The 16,440-nt window shown below is 51.4% G+C and overlaps 1 protein-coding gene across 1 annotated transcript; it reads right to left on the reverse strand.

Moving 5' to 3' along the window:
• Positions 1 to 2,088: 2,088 nt before the first annotated feature.
• Positions 2,089 to 3,549, reverse strand: PHLDA2 (pleckstrin homology like domain family A member 2). Its single transcript, XM_042825503.1, has 2 exons — positions 3,030 to 3,549; positions 2,089 to 2,527 (listed from the first exon to the last, which is right to left on the reverse strand). Exon 1 carries the CDS (start codon positions 3,434 to 3,436, stop codon positions 3,038 to 3,040), a length of 399 nt encoding a protein of 132 aa, XP_042681437.1. The 5' UTR covers positions 3,437 to 3,549; the 3' UTR covers positions 2,089 to 2,527; positions 3,030 to 3,037.
• Positions 3,550 to 16,440: the final 12,891 nt, after the last annotated feature.

A 16,440-nucleotide genomic window follows, 5' to 3' on the forward strand; every position in this document is an offset into this window, starting at 1 on the left:
AAAAAAAAGTGCCTCCTCAACCATGAGAGCCAGTTTGGCAATTGCACGTAGTAATTAGTTTAATTCAAATACCCAGAGGGGAAAAAAAATAATTGCAAAACCTGCCCAGAAAGTTTGGTGGTTGTGGGATTGTTCCCATTGGCAAAGGGTCAGGCTGAGGTCCCACCCATCGCTGTTCCCATGTGCAGGAGGAGCTGGGCAGCTCTTCAGGGAGACTTCCCTCTCTGTATGTCACACCTACGCCCTCAGTTTGGGCTCACTGCACAAGTATTTTAAGCATTTTTGACAGAAGTGCAACAGTTGCAGGCCAGTATGGCACCAACCCATGTCTGCCTGTCCTCCCTCCAAGCTGGGATCATTTCTCCATGGTCACCATATAGGTAGCACACTGGGATCCATACCTTGCAAGCAGGACAGCTTTTCCCCTCTCCTGAATGCCATAGGTGGTGATTCAGTCATGTACTGGTGAAAAATTGATGCCAATAGCTCAGAATTGGTAGTAAGAATAATGATTGAGAACACCATTTCCAAGCAGGACCTAAGTTCCTTGCCCATACTTAGTGTGGGCTAATGGAGTTCTGGCCTGCATGGTGAGAAGCGTAAAGTCGTGGCTGCATCCCGTGTGACATCCTGGTGGAAAAACCTGCCCTTGCCCCAGTGGAGGTGCTTCCCTTCCTCCTGTTCACCATGTAAATGCATGCTCTGCTGGAAGGAGAACCGGCCAAGCCAGGTGAAAGGCTCCCATTGCCATCCAAATGGAAACATCCACTCCATTTGCAAGGCTGTGTGATCTCACAGGGGCTCAGAATCTTCTTCTGCTTTTAGTTAGCTATTCTTACAGATGTAGTTAGACCTTTCTAGCTCCTGATGCACTCCTAAGTGTGTATTTTTCTGCTCCATGAGAGAGAATACATAGCAATAGCTGGTTGGGTGGGCTGGGACCCTTAGTTGCCCACAGCTGCTAATTATGATATTGAAAAGAATTGCATGCTTTTCTTTGGAAGGCTTCAGAGTGTCCCTGGAAGCTGCCCCCATCCCACTCCACCTCACCCCATCCCATCCCAATGGGTTCAGGAGCATCTGCCAGTGCCAAAGGCTCCCATTGATGGTTTGAGGCTGCTTCCTACCGCAGCAGAGGGAGGCTACTAACCCTCATCCTGACATCTCTGCTGTCTCTCCTAGGGACCATGCTGGGGATCTGCGCCTCTGTCCAGCCCCTGACGAGGACGGTGGGCCCAACCCTCGGTGTCATTCTGTACAAGCACTATGGAGTCTCCTCCTTTGGCTACTTGCAGCTCATTGTCAATCTCGGTTTGTTTGTTTATCTCTTAAAGAGCAAAAACCCACTGAGAGAGACAAAAAGCCACTAATTCTCGAAAGCTGCCACTTCTGCTTTTCCACCGAAATAAAGAAAGGAACGCTGTTGTATGTTCTCGGGCATTCTTGTGCTGGAGGCGCAACCCCACACTGAGCCCCTTCTGCTCTCACTGCAGGCTGCTCATAACTAAATACCTTGCAGCTGCCTCCAGTCTCCTGCAAGAACTAACTGAGAGTGGCAGCAGGAAAGTTACTCAAAGGGAATTACCAAGCTTGAAGCATTTGCAGAGAGCACTTTGCAACCCTGCCTGTCAGTGGAGCTCAGCACTGCTGGATGCTCTTGAGCGTACAGGTCAGTTAGTAGGCATTGAGCCTCACAAGACAAAACTTCAACAGGTTGTATTCCCCTTTCCAAAAGAGCACAGCTTCTTGGACTGCAGGAAAAGAGCACCTCACTCATTCCTAGGCACTTTATCTAGAGCTGGGGCCAGGCACCAGCAGGCAGAACATGGTATGGTTACAGGGAGATTTTGTGCCTCCTTTAACTGCTATTACTCAACTATACAGGAAAATATCCCAAAAAAGCCCTGATTGGGCACACAGAAGGCTCCTGCATTCCCTCCCTGGCCCTCAGTGCGCTTTTCCTCCATGCTCTCCCCCTGCAGATGGATTATCAGGGGCTTCTTCACCCCACAGCCACGTCCAGGCCACTGCTGCCTTACAGCCCCCACACCACAAACAGCACCCACAAAATCACCGCACCGCCACGTGTAGTAATAAAAAGTGAACATTTCAAGTAATTTATTTGGAATGGACATATTAATGCAAAAGCAATATTAAGACCAATAACTGCTGAAAGACATTCATCAAAATAAATACAAATATAGATACTACAAATAATTTAAATTGTGTCAAACACCACCAGTCAGTGTTGAATCTTCCTTGCGTCTCATAAATAGAAGAGAACCGTTCGCGAAGCCGCGCCACCCAAAGCACGTGGGCGCTTCGCTGGAAGTCCCGTATGAAAGTCTTTGGTTTTTTCTTTTTCAAAATGCATCTCAGGCAAAGCTCAGGGCTCTTTGCTCAGCAGCCTCCACAGGCCTGGAGAAAACCAAGCTGCTCCCAGCTATCTTCCGCGCTTTCCTTCATTGGTACCCTGTCCCTTTTCAGTCCAAGACACTTGCTCTGGTTTACCATCCAGCAGTACGCTCTGAAGGCAGCAAGAGGAAGCAGGTTAGTTAAATGAAAGGGCAGGGGAAGAATTAAAATAAAGGGCTCTGAAGGGACAGGAAGCACTCAGCACTCATCGCGGCATCTGCGGCGTCTCTATAGGGCGTGCGGCAAGGAAAGCGCTGCTGAGTGCCATTTCCTACCCCGATAACTCCCCGCCACAGACACGTGTCTGCCTACCGCTCAGCATTCCAAGCACTGTGCCCATCTCCCACCCGGAATTCCCAGCACGGGGTTCGGGAAGGGTGAGCGAGCCCCAGGAGCTGGGCACAAGAGCTGCAGGCACAGCACACGCTGCGCTCAGGGTGCCGCACCCGGCTCTGCGCTGGGAAACACGAGGAGCGGCCGTGGGAGCCCCACTGCCTCGCTGTGGCAGCCAAAGCACGGTGTGTAGGGGATACATAGGTAAGGATTGTTGTGCAGGAGTTAGAGGTATCTCTGTGGGTTTGTTAGAGGGGGGAGGAATGGGGGTGTGAGCTCACCTGGGGGCTCAGGGCGCCCGGGCCAGTCGCCGCTCCTGGGTGCCCGCTGCCTGCTCCATCTCCTGACGGCTCTTGAAGTCCTGGATGGCCCTCTTGTTCTGGAAGTCGATGAGAGCCATGGTGATGGAGGCGTTCCAGCAGCTCTGGTCCGGGCACCGAAAGTCAATCTCCTTGCGGTCTTTGGTGACAATGGTGAAGTAGATGTATTTGCCCGTGCGCTCCACGCAGTCCACCTTGAGGATGGAGCCGAAGCCCAGCTCCTTGCCCTTGGCCCGCTTGTGCCCGTCGGGGAAAAGGCTGAGGCTGTCCTTGGTGAGCACTACCAGCTTCTTCTTCCACAGCTGGAAAAGGCTGTCGCTCCGCTTCTCTAGCTCGCCCTCGCGGATCACCTCGGCTTGCATCTTCATCCTCCCTCCCTCGTTCCTTCCCTCGTCCCTTCCTTCCGTCCTTCCCTCGCTCCCTCCCGGCTCCAGCTCCCCGGGCTGCGTTGCTCCCACTGCGTCTCGAGCGGCAATGACTGAGCCCGGCCTCGCCGGGACCAATTTATTGCAATGATTCAGCGCCGGGCGCCTTCCGGTGCCTCCCCCGGGAGTCCGCCCGCCGCCCCCTCGCCGCTCCGCCTCTCGCCCGCCTCCGGCCGCGGTGTGCTCCGCTCCGCCCCGCCGGGATGGGACCCACTGAGAGCGGAGCCCGATCTGTAATGCTGCGTGGGACGCCAGCCTCGCCGTACCCTCGTGTCTCTGTGTTTCCGTGGTGGGGATGGGGTGGCTATGACGGACCCCACCTTGCAGCTCGTCTCCTCTCCAAAGCACACCCAGTCCCAGTGCCATCTCCCCCCGTCCCCAGAAGCCCCCAGACGCCTGGTTTGGACCCCAGCCTCTAATGTGGGTCCTGGCCATGCACGTTCACTTCAGCTCCACATCCATGCAGCATCACCACAAAGCCTTCCCTCACCTTCTCCTTGGGGTAGCCCACCTACACAGCTCTGCAGCAGCACTGCCCACCCTTACCGTTCTCACTGTCCCCTGCAATCACTCTGTTTACCCCATTTTCTTCCTCTTGACCCACTCCCTCTTCCCAGTCTCAGTTCCATCATTTCGTAGGGTCTGACCATTGCACACCGCCAAGGGGCCATTGGGGAAAGCTACAGCATCAAGAGGTGGCACCCAGCAGCACTGGCATCCCTTCCTCTGTGCCACACTGATTTTGTGCCACTCTTTACAACACCCTGATCCAGCGCGATAGCCAGCAGCAGCAATTTATCTAACTTCAGCAAGATTTAGCTTTTCCTTGCCAAAGGAATGGTCCAGATTGACACCGTTTGGACAAATACTCTGGCCACTGAAATGTCAAAATTCCTGCCCAAGAGATTCCATAAGAATAAGGGATCTGAAGCAGGTAGGACCAGAGACAGAGCCTACGCTGAGTTTTCATTATTATTACTGTTATTATTATTATATCATTCTAAAAAGGGCTCCAAAATGCAGCGGGGAAGGGTCTTTGTGCACAGGAAATGGGACACCACTTCAAACACAGCAATCTGGCAGGAAAAAAGGAGAGCTACAAGAAACAGCTGCAGGAAGGCCCCCGGTCTGGAAAGCTACAGGACGCAGCATGTCTGTGCACACCTTGCTTCAAACGGTCCGGTGCAAAGCAAAATCTGCTTTTCAGTGAGGCTCACACCTGCAGGTGGGGGTCAGCAGCCCCCTTTGGGGTTCGTCTTCCTGCTTTGGCTTTCATCAGGGTGATCTGCACCGAGCCATGGGAAGCACAGAAGCTTTGTTGCCACAGCCATCAGCGTGTCTCAGCATGGGGGGAGAAAAGAACGCTCAAAAAGTGTAGATAAAAAATGGGTTCTTGCAGCATCAGTCCTGGTTTTCATTGTATGTCCATTATAAGAATTCTCCTTCCTTCTACATACACTGGGCTTGCTACACGGACAACCACAGAAAAGAAAAGCCCAGTGTTTTAACATACCATAATTTGCTGTCATTTGCATTGTGGCTGTGCAAAAGTTGCACAGAAATGGTCTTAAAGCAAAGCAATGGTGACATCAACTGCCCTCAAACCAGGCAGCTCAGCTTAGGAAAAGAAGAAAAGTGTTTGCATTGCCTTTAAAATAATATGAGTTAATGAATTGGGTGAGGAATTGACCAGGAGTTAACAGCTCTTGGCACCGGAATCTAGGAGAAGCGTGATGTTCCCAAGCACAGTTTGACTACACGTGGGTGTCCCTTACTAGAATAAAACAGAACTGAAGCAGCATCCACATCCATCTCCCACCTGCAGAGTCCAGCAGGGTGCCTGCCACCTCCCTTTACAGTTTCCCTCTCCCAGCCCTGTTGCTATGTGTCGTGGTGCAGTGCATGCTCCACAACTGGGCTTTTGCTCATCGTTTCAGGTTTTTGGGTTTGTGTATCCTCCCGATAGCAGAAGCGGGTTGCCTTAGTTACATGGGTCATGGTGACAGCACAGCAGCTACATGGGTGGGTCTGTGAAGAACACTGCAATCAGGGCCAAGAAAAATGAAAAATGTGTTTTTTTGAATGAGGAGATGGTGATTTATCTCCTCTGCAGCTGCTCACGCACCCTGCAATGGTGTCTCCAGCGGGTGGTAGTGATGCATTCAGCCCAGCCCAGCAGGAGATGCGGGGCTTCCACCAGACACATCACCCCTTGCTCACACCCTGCATGCTATCAGCCTTTCCACTGCTGTAATGTTATTTTTCCCGTTGCTATTTAGCTGCTGTGATCCTAGCAATGCGTGCAGCCCCTGTGATGGGTCTGTGCTGGGCAAGGACCACAGATTCAGCCAGCATTACCCCTCTGCAGCAGGAAGTGAAGAATTGAGTCCATATGACTTTTTTTTTTTTTTATCATAATGATTTCCTTTCCTTTAAACCTGACATCTGTAGGAGAAGAAAAGCCTGCTTACAGGCTTGAGGTTGTAATCCTGCCAGCTGAAGTCGATTAGTAATGGGGAAACATATGCTCTCGCCTCATAAACTGCTGCCTTCCAAGTTTCATTGTTTGTGTCAGAGGGAGGCTGTCCCCACAGGCACCCATGGCAATAGATTAGTGAGCACCAGGTCCCTTGAAATCCTGGATTAAAAAGAGCAACACACAGAATAGCTGCAAACTGGCAGTGTGGGACTGGAGAAACAGAAGTGAGGAACAGCATCTTGTCATGCTTTTCACATGTATTTTTCCTTTTTTTTTTTTTCTTTTCATTTTTTTCACATTTTCATATTCCTTCATACATATATATACGTGTATATAATGTCATGTGAGTATTCCTCAAGTACACTATGAAATTTAGGGTTATGGTTTGTTATCATCCTCCACCCTCACAAACTTGCTGGCCCAAACGGTGCCATCAGCTCCCAGCCTGTGACCCGGGCACAGCATCTCAGGTCTCAGGGCAGAGCTGGGCGAGGCAGGGGCAGATGCTTTTGTCCTGGGGCACCTCACTTGGGAAGGTCTCAACAAGACAGATGGAGGCCACCAAGGCTGTTTGTTTAATGATTACATAAAATGAAATGCAGCAGGGCTGGAGCTTTTCAGCTGGTTCGGGGCTAACTTAAACAAGGGCAGCAGCGGAAGCATCTTTCCTCAATCTGCGAGAGTTCTTCATGCCGTACGCAAGCCATGTATTAATCAGCAATATCACGTAGCCCCAGTTGCTCAATTTACTAATATTTATCTGACTAAGGCTCCTTTTTCCAAAGCAGCTTGAACATGTTTCATCCCACTGACTCAGTGTGTTGCTGCTGTGTGCTGTAAACTGCTGCACACAGTCATGAAAGCATTGCGAGGGGCCGGGGGCAGAAGGAGTCATCTCCAGGAAGCCCATCCTTCACCAGGCTCCCAGTGCTGCACCATACAAGGGCAGGAGCACTGAACCCACACGGGCATGTTGGGTCAATACAGCAGTTACAGATGTGTGACCGTGTTTGCTTCTGCCCAGAAGTTGTCTCACCATCCGTGACACACTGGGTTACTAGAGATAGGATGAGGGGTCATGGCCTCAAGTTGCATCAGGGGAGATTCAGGTTGGATATTAAGGAAAGTTTCATCTCAAAAAGAGTGGTGAGGCACTGGCACACCTCCAGAGGTGGAGTCACTGTCCCTGGAGCTGTTCAAGAACCGTGGCACTGAGGGTCGTGGCTTAGTGGGCATGGTGGGGATGGGTTGGGGGGTTGGACTTGGTGTTCTTAGTGGTCTTTTCCAAACTTAATGACTGCATGATTCTGTGACCCTGATGGAACACATTCTGCACGCCTGGACATCATGCTGGTGTTTAGTCTGAAAAGCAACAAATGATAAAAAAGAGGCTCACGTTTCTTGGTCTCTTGAGCACTGATCATATTGCATGGATCCCACTACACAGTGCTCATATCCATGGGTCTTATCCCATGTGAGACCTGAATACTTTCAGATATTAGCCTGTGCCAGTAGGTTAGCACACAGCCCTGGCTGCCGTGGGATGGGCTGTGAGCCAGTGCTTCTCTTTCAATGAGAGCCAAAATGGTTGAGGATGAGGGAGCACTGGTGGCTTGCCCTGAGATACACCATGTTTACTGGAGTGCTCTGGACATTTGGTCACTCAGTGAGCCCAGGAGATGCTTTGGGCTACATCTCATGATTTTAACAACACGGGACATTCCCAAACCCCATCCTGGTAGCGTAAATATTTGGGCAATCTTTATTTTGCAGCAACGGTAGTAAATGTCGGAGACCTCAGCCTTGATCGATGTTGATGTGCTCTCTGCACATGAAGTCCGTGGTGGTCCCACATGGTGCCAGTAGGCTGCAGCTTCCCATCATGCTGCCAGCTCACCTTTTTTTACCCTGCTGTGCTGCAGTGATAGTATTTACTGGAGACCATGAGGAGCCAGGCCTTGCAGCAATACAGTGAATTGTAGGTCACTGCTCCAGGCACCCTGCCCCTTTTCTGCAGCCAGTAAGGTGGCTTTGAGTCATCTTTGCCTTTTTTTATCTGTTTGTAGAGATGCTTCTCGTGGGAAATCCTATGGGTGGCATCGGCCAACAGCTGTGAGTGTCACTGGCTCTCTCAAGGCCATCCTCTGGCCATAATTTGTAAGGAGAGGAGTTAGGCTAACTGAGCTGCACATCAGTGCTTCCGTATGTGTGAGCGCATTAAGCTGGGAGGAAAAGGACATCCTGTCAGAGATGACACAATTTGTAGTGTATTGCAAGTTTATTCTCTGGTGTAGAGATAACTGCAAACATGCCGAGCTCAATCACAGAATCACAGAATCACAGAATCACAGAATGGCCAGGGTTGGAAGGGACCCCAAGGATCATGAATCTCCAGCCCCCCTGCCACATGCAGGGCCACCAACCTCCCCATTTAGTACTAGACGAGGCTGCCCAGGCCCCCATCCAATCTGGCCTCGAACACCTCTAGGGATGGGGTAACGGCCAAGCAAAGGTGCTGACACAATCCTGAGTGTGTCCCGTTTCCTCGTAGGTCCCTGCAGTGCCACCCACAGCCCCCACCAACACGCTGAGGTCACATGGACATGATAAACATGGCTGCAAACCTCACAGCGGAGATGAGGAAGGGTGGGACGTGCTCCTGGGGCCGTTCAGTACGGCCAACGTCAACGGCTGTGTGCGAGTGAGACGTCCTCACCGCCACCACACGTCACATCCTAGTGCAGTGTGTGCCCCAAGTCCCCTCCCAGCTGTCCCACTCAGGGACTGAGCTTCTGTGCTCAGTGCATCATCCCAGCCGTGCTTTTCGCTGTGCTCCGTTTTTGGCTTTTTTCTTTTTTTTTTAATCAGCAGTGAGTAAACTTTATGGGTAAACACTGAGATCAGTTGCCAGATCGCCTAACCAAAACGTCAGCAAATGCGAGGCGGGGGGAGGATGGTGAGGTGCTGTTACTGCCAAGATTTGGATTATTTCCCATCTCCAGCCAGGCTGAGGATTGATCCCAAACCAAATTCTCAAGCACATTGCTGCCAGCTATCTCTCTTTCTCAAATATATATTTACATATACTCTCTATGCATCAGCTTTAGTAGCTTCATGAAAATCATAGAATCACAGAGTGGCTTGGGTTGGTAGGGACCTTAAAGCCCACCCAATTCCAACCCCCTGCCATGAGCAGGGCTGTCCCCCACCACATCAGGCTGCACCATCCAACCTGGCCTTCAGCACCTCCAAGGCAGGGGCACCAACAGCTTCTCTGAGCAACTTGAACCATGGGAGAAAAAGAAAAAGGAATATCAGTGATATGTACTTTTCCTGACTTTGTTTGACTTTCCCAAAGCTCACCTGCCCCAGCTGCGTAGCCTGCTGGCTTCCCACCACCCCAGCTAATAGCTTCTGATGGAGCTACCTTGTGAAAGCTGGATCTGTCTTCTCTTCCTGTCGGTTACTCAGATCCTCTCGTGTTTGAACACCCGGCTCCACCTTGACAAATATTTGCAGGAGGTAGCTCAGGGCATGTCACAGCACCGGGTCTGGGGCTGTGCTGGGGTGGGCTCAGTGCTGGGGGCTGCAGAAAGCAGTGGTGAGCTGTGATTACAGCCTTTTTCTCTACACAGCTCTCACTTCACGCAGCTGTGTCATGGGTGGGAAACTGTAGCCTGGGTTGGGTGGGTGGGATGGGACCACCTGGTCCAGAAAGTGACACCTTAGACCAGCTTTAAACTCACAAACTGTGCAATGGCCTAAAAAACTCTTAATGCTGGTCCTCTGAGTGCTCCGACTCACTGGGCCAAATGTCATTAAAAGCCTAGCCATTAACCCCCAGTTACCAGCTTCCTTTAAAAGAGGTTTCCTGTAGGGCAGCACTCACAGAGTAGAACTGAGCTAGCATTACCCACCCTGCAGTGGGTTTAATCCAAGCTTTTCCAGAGGTGCTGTAACCAGAGGGGGTTCCTGCAGTAGGAATAAAATGCTTGCAAATCCCTTGGCTTTAATATTCAACAATTAATTGAATTGTTATGGTTATTAATTATGTTGCTGACATTATTAAGTCACTGTTGTTATTATTGAAGATTGCAACTACTGAGCTGCTATTCAGATCAGAGAGCAATACCAACACGCCGGTCCCACTGGCTGCTGAGCCTCGGAGCTGGGAAGGAAACTCCGGGTGGAGAAAAAGGAGTTAAGGCTCTTGGCAGGCGTTGGGATGACTCAGGCATTCCTTCAGCTTTAATGGGGCAAGAGTCAAAGTCACAGAACTGGACGGATTTCCCATAATTGGACAACCTTCGCCAGAAATGAACGCTCAGGCTTGCATCAGCAGTGGCGAAGGCTGCGGCAGGGTGCGGGTGGCCATGTGGATACGAGGCTAAAATGTCGTGGCTCTTGATGCAACTACCAGCATGGGTAGGACAAGGTGTTCTGGGCATGGACTGAGCCTGGGCACCCCTCCACAAATATGTGTGTTTGTTTGTCCTGCTTAGAGGTAGCCAGAAAGGAGTAACCGAGAGAGCAAATCATTCAATTGTCAGAAATAGTGCCAAATAAGGCTAAAGCTCCTGACATTAACCCCACCGGCCCAGGGCAGCAGGCTTCACAGCCAAAGTCTCAAGACCCCGAGCAGAGCTGCTCAGAGGCAGGAGGAGAAGTGCCTGCTTTCAGTGTGCCCATCTCTTTCCTTCCCCCTTTCTACACCACCTGCCACTGCCAGAATGGCTCAGTCCCTGGCCTTCCCTTCTTGACAAGCATCATCTCCCACACATGATGATGGCCACAGGTGCTTGGTGGAGCTCTGCCATCCAGGATTCATTTAACCACCCATCAATTAGCACCATGCGGCTCGTGGCTCTGCCAGCAATCAGCAGCAAGGGCTGTGCTTTGTCAATGCCAAGAAAAACTGGTGTTCCACAGGGCTTTGGCTAGACAGGTTGGTCCCAGCACGGTGTCCCTGGCACTGGGTGTTAGAGACTGGCCATCCCATGAGCACATTTCTTTGCAGAGTGACAAGCCCTCAGCCCAGCCCTGCCTGCACACCCGTAGCTGATAAGAGCCTGTCCTTTATCTGTCGTGACTCAGCTGCTTCTCCTTCACTCACCCTCCAGAGGCTTGGAAGGGTCACACCTACTGCCAGAAATCCCCTTTTTTCAGGGACTTCAACCTCCACTTGCCACTTATTTCTACTCACTGCTTCTCCTTCCTCCGGGACTTTTTATTACAGCCCCACATAGCCTCCTCACTTGGCAATTATGTCACAATTATTCAGGAAAAGGTAATCCTCTCCAGCAGATCCCTACACTGGATGTTTTGTTGCCATGGAGGAGAAATGCCTTCCCACGCAATGTGTGCCCACTGAGTCACTGCAGCCACACCATAGTGGCACCACCGAGGGAGAGGTTGTTTTATCCCAAGAAAAGGTCCCTTTATTTAGCAGCACCTTCACCCTCAATACGACTTCCAGAACTGGGAACATTCCTACGCCATGTCTTCTCCCAGAAACACTTTATTTTTGTGAACACACTCAGAGGGCACCACCGTAGGAGCCTGGGACCTGTCAAATCATTGTGGTGGCCACAAGGGGTGAGAACATTGGGTATTCCAAGAGGGGCACCAGGATGAGGATGCAGATGGCTGTTTCCTTGGGTGACGCCCAGGAGATCGGCAAGCTGTGGGGTTCAGGATGCCAAATCCATTGGCCCCTCCACCATAGCAAATTGAGGGTGAGCACTGAGGCTGCAATCAATAGGAAATGGGGTATGGGGCTGATGATGAGCTTTGTGGGAGGCAGTGACATGCGGAGAGGAAAACCAGAGAGCTTTTATCTGCCCCACCCCTCTGAGGGTGGAGGCTGCTGGATCTGGCCCAGCTCTCGCACGTTGCTTCCGTTCAGGCTTTGTTTGAAAAAAAAAAGAAAGAAAAAAAAAGATCAGGTTTCACTTCTTGGCCCAAGGAAGCACTCTGGCCCATCGGGCACGAAGCTGGGCAAGCAGCACAGTGTGACTCAGCCCTCCCAAGTGCAGCCTGCGATGAGGCCCAGCTATATTTGCCAAGCAACTGAATCAATCATTGCGCAGAAAATGCAGAGAGACCTTGGACCTCGTTTCCATTCCTTTTTACTCTCCTTCCTTTCCCTCCTCCCATTTTATTTTTTGCTTTTCCATGCGTGACCATCCCTGGCTCCGTGCTGGGGAGCCACCAGCCTGGAAATCACCAGTAGAGAGAGTATGTGCAAGAAAAACCCCAAAATCAGGATGGGGGGATACGCTTGGCCATGGGGTTAGCTGTGCTACTGCTTGAGGCAGCTCCAGTTGCAGGAAGAAGAGACCTGGGTTGCAAGGCCAAGGGAGGGAGGGCTGCAGGGCTCTCATTGGGGTGCAAGACCTCCAATGGCATGGTGTGGGGCAGAGAGAGATGCGTGGGCATCATGGGAGCCTGTTGCTGCGGGCCTGCAGCTCCTCCCCTAGCAGCAGCCAGCCCGCGTTTCACCCAGATGTTTCTGGGCTGTGCCGTGTGTGGGGAGGCATTGGTTTGGCTCTGCAGGGATTTTTGGTTGGTTTTTTTTTTCCCCTCAGCCGTTCGCTGCCCCTTTGATGTTCTGCCTCCGACACCACGGCTCGCCCGGGGCACCAGGGCTGGATCCGAAAGCCCCGGTGGCATGTCCAGAGGCAGCCAGCTCCCATCCGCTCCCCCCGCACCCCTTGAGCAGGGCTGGGTGGAGCCCCCCAACACCCACCGCTCTCCCTGGCATTGCCGCGGGGCCACGCTCGCAGGAGGCCGGCCCCCCTCCCCACCCCACCGCCCCCTTTAATTAAAAATTGAAATCACATAATTACCTCTTCATTAAAGCCAATTAAAGCTGGCTGACGAGGGAGGTAGGCGGCACATTTTGCAACTCGCCGCGGAGATGAGACAGTGCGCAGCGCAATTACGGCGTCTGTTTGCTTCTCCTCAACCCCACGGCTTCAATGAGGCTCGCTTTGAAAGCTGCTCCGGGTGGTCGAGGAGAAAGGCCGGTTGGCTTCACCTCCTCATCATTATCTATGTGCCCCTCCTGTCTCTGCAGATGCAGGAGGGATGCTCCAAAGCCACGGACAGCAAAGCCCAAGCAGCGATCCCCACCCTGCTCAGTGTTAGGAATGTCACCTTGCTGAGCCGTCCGGCTCAGTGCCCAAAGAAGTGGGGCACCTCTGCAGAGGGGCCTCCCCCAGAGCCCACAGCAGGAGGTGACACAGTGTCCCAGCCCTGTCCCCTGCCTCCACCACCCCTTTTGCTCAGGCAGGAGCTCCCATCCATCCGACAGCCCCAACACTTGGCAGCCCACTGAGCTCCACCAATCTTGCAGTTTTAGATACAAAGCTGAAACCCCAGCGCCGTGCTTTGCCCTCCTACTGCCAGCTGTGAAATGCCTGAGAAAGCAGCCCTCATTCACACTTCATTGCACACACTGTGCTTGTCTACATTTTGACCTGAACTGTGCTTATTAACCTTTTTTGTATGTGTGTATGATAATAGTCCAGCACCCTTTGTAGGCGATCTTTCTTTCAAAGATCTCCTTTTTGATCTTTTCATAGACTAAGCAACAATTCATCCTATATAAATCTGGGATTGAAAGGACGTAATTTGTTTTTCCTTGCTTTTTTGAAGCGGTGAGAGATGAAACGACTCGGGGGAATGTCAGCAGTGGTTATATCTTAATTGGTTTTTCTCTGCATCAAAATGCCTTGAACTATTCACTCGTGCACAGCAGCGCCGTGCGACCTTTCTGCCTCTCCCAACAAGTTATAGCCCATCTCCCACTTCAGGTGTTTTCACTGTTCGTGGCACTGACACTAATTCTGCACCCACCCCTCCTCTTTCTGTCCAGGCATATCAAAGACTTTCAAATGCGCCTTAAGCCAGGAGCGTGAAAAGGAAGAAGGAAGACTACATAATTGGGTGAAATTAAAAAAAAAAAAGAGAGGGAGGGGAGAACTTCTTGCAGCCTTTCCCTCAGCCCACACGCTGGTTTTCCCCGATGCAGTGGCTGCACGCTGGTGGATGGGTGCACGTGGCCAACTTGTGCTCCTGCTCTCCTGACCTCAGGATTTTGCCTGCAAGTGTGAACTTCCCTCTGTTGGCCAATAAGGCTGAAACGCAGCAGTGAACACTTCTTTTCCCCCTAAAAGTTAGGCAAGTGTGCAACAGCTGCATTCTGGAGAATCATAGGATTGTTTGAATTGGAAGGGATCCTTAAGGTCCAATTCCTTGCAATGAGCGGTGGCACCTACGCAAGATCAGGTGCTCAGAGCCCCGTCCTGCCTGACTTTGAATGTCTCCAGGAATGGGGCATCCACCACCTCCCTGGGCAGCCTCTGCCTTTGCCTCATCAGCCTTACTGCTAAAGACTTCGTTTTGCTTTGTAGGATGGTCATACAACAGCTCACAAGGAGTAGAGACCAATGATCCTTTCCGGAGTCGTGCCATTCTGTTTAGTTTCTGCCCTATGCAAATGCAAAATATTATCACACATATTATTTTCCTTTGGGTCACGTTGCATAATGAGCACATTCCTTTCCATCCCGCTTCCCTTTCAGCCCTTGAAGCTCTGGTATCGGCAATGCTCAATCCGTGGGTGCTGGGGGCAGAGAAGGGGTGAGCAGCAGGAGGACAGCATTGCTGCAGACCACCCTTTTCAGAGGGGAAAACTCACTGTCAGGATTTGGGCTTTTGGCAGGGTGATAGCGGGAAGGTTGGTGTGAGCTGGCAATGGGAGCCAGCGCTCACCGGGTTTCATTCACTTGGGTTGGTGTCTGGATTCCCACGGTAAAACCCGGCGGGTAATGAGGCTTGTGCAAGAGCGGGGCGGCTGGGTGGAGCAGCTCGCTTGTGTAAGGGTGAGGTGAACAGGCAGAGAAGGGACCGGTCTGCAGGCAACGCTGGCACTTGGCGAACAGCTCAGCCTTCATTCACAGGATGCTTCATTAACAGCGCACAGCCTTGGAGGGGTTCATTCAGGTATTTAGATCCTTGCTTTGAACGCTTGTCAGACCTGAGCGGCTGACAGCCCACGAGAGGAGGGAGGTATTTAGGACATGGTGTGAGCACATGAGGAAAGGGCCTTGCCCGCTGCGGGTGGTGTGACCACGCTGTCTGGGAAAGCAGCACCTCTGCTCACGGGTCACAGCCGTGGCAACAGAGCTGGGCAGATGCCAGGAAACTGCACCTCTCCGGCTGTGTTTCAGAAATCATAGAGACCGATCCATCAGAAGAGGGAGAGTGAAGAACAGACGGCAAAGCTTTGTGGTTTTTGTCTTTTCAATGGCTTACAGAAAGCACTGCCATTTGCAGCAGCTTGTTGAGATGATCTGCAGGAGGCCAACTTCACGTCCTCCAGCGGCTGCACGTCCAGGGCCATGGCACCAAGGCAACGTTCAGCAATCCCAAGGCTGAGGGAAACGTAACGTGGTGGGGAAGCGAGCCTCACATTTCTCCTAGCCCACAGTTTGTGTTTATAGGCTCAGCTGGAAGGGCTGCCTCCTAGCTCACCGAACTGTAATCATTTCCCAAAAGGATCAAGCTGAGATGCTTCAGAAAAAAGCACAGATGAGTTCATAAGGTTATGTGCTAACGTGGGGTAACTTCAGGCAGCTGGAGCATGTCTGACATCTCAAGCTCACCTTCTGAATCACCAGATTCACAAGGAAGAAGCGATTTCCTTGTGCCACAACCAGCCTGACCTCTCCCTGAGTGTTCTTTGGCCATGCTGAGCCGGCTTCCTGCGGGAGAGAGCGCTGGCCTGAGCTGCCATCAGGGCTGTATTTCCCTGAGAATTAATTTATTGTCTCCTTTATTTTAGAACAGGAAAATCTTGTTTTGTAAGGAGAGTGGAAACTTGCAAAGCCCATTTTAATTCTTCCAGCTACCACAAAGCCTAACCAGGTGGCAGTCAAACCCAGATAACTGAACTCACCAAAATTGGCCTGGAAGACAGCATCACTCGGCCACGAGGTCCCACAGACCCTAAACCTGTGCCAAAGCCCCCTGAGAAACCACAACCCTGGCTGCCCATACGGTGCCTTCAAGGCTTTCTTCCTCGAGAGCCATTTCTTTCCTTGGCTCGGAAGCTGCAGAAACTCAGACCAAGTCAACCCAGCATGCTCCCACAGGCTGAACCCGTTTCCTCTGTCGAGTTGCTGCAATGGTTAGCAGGCATGGATGGAGGCTCACTTTTGTAGGTATCACCTCACCATTTTTCCAACTTCCCGCTTTGATTTTGCATAAGACCTGACCATTTATTTGGCTTCGGGCAGTTTGCAGAAAACACCAAGTCTTTTTTTTTTTTTCTCCTTTTTTTTTTTTTTCAGCTGTAGTTTAATTACGTAGTTTAAATAACGACCTGAAAACAGATGAGAGTTTTTTAAGCACTCATCATTATCAGATAGATCAGTAATGGTAAGGCAGAGCCTGGTTCTGA

Source organism: Centrocercus urophasianus, unplaced genomic scaffold (genome assembly GCF_019232065.1).
Source record: "Centrocercus urophasianus isolate 14NV4802_14NV808 unplaced genomic scaffold, USGS_Curo_1.0 seq_242, whole genome shotgun sequence".
Lineage (NCBI taxonomy): Eukaryota > Metazoa > Chordata > Aves > Galliformes > Phasianidae > Centrocercus > Centrocercus urophasianus.

Bases quoted from the DNA above. Each gene is read 5' to 3' on its own strand.
- PHLDA2 (XM_042825503.1), bottom strand. From the start codon at position 3,436: ATGAAGATGCAAGCCGAGGTGATCCGCGAGGGCGAGCTAGAGAAGCGG.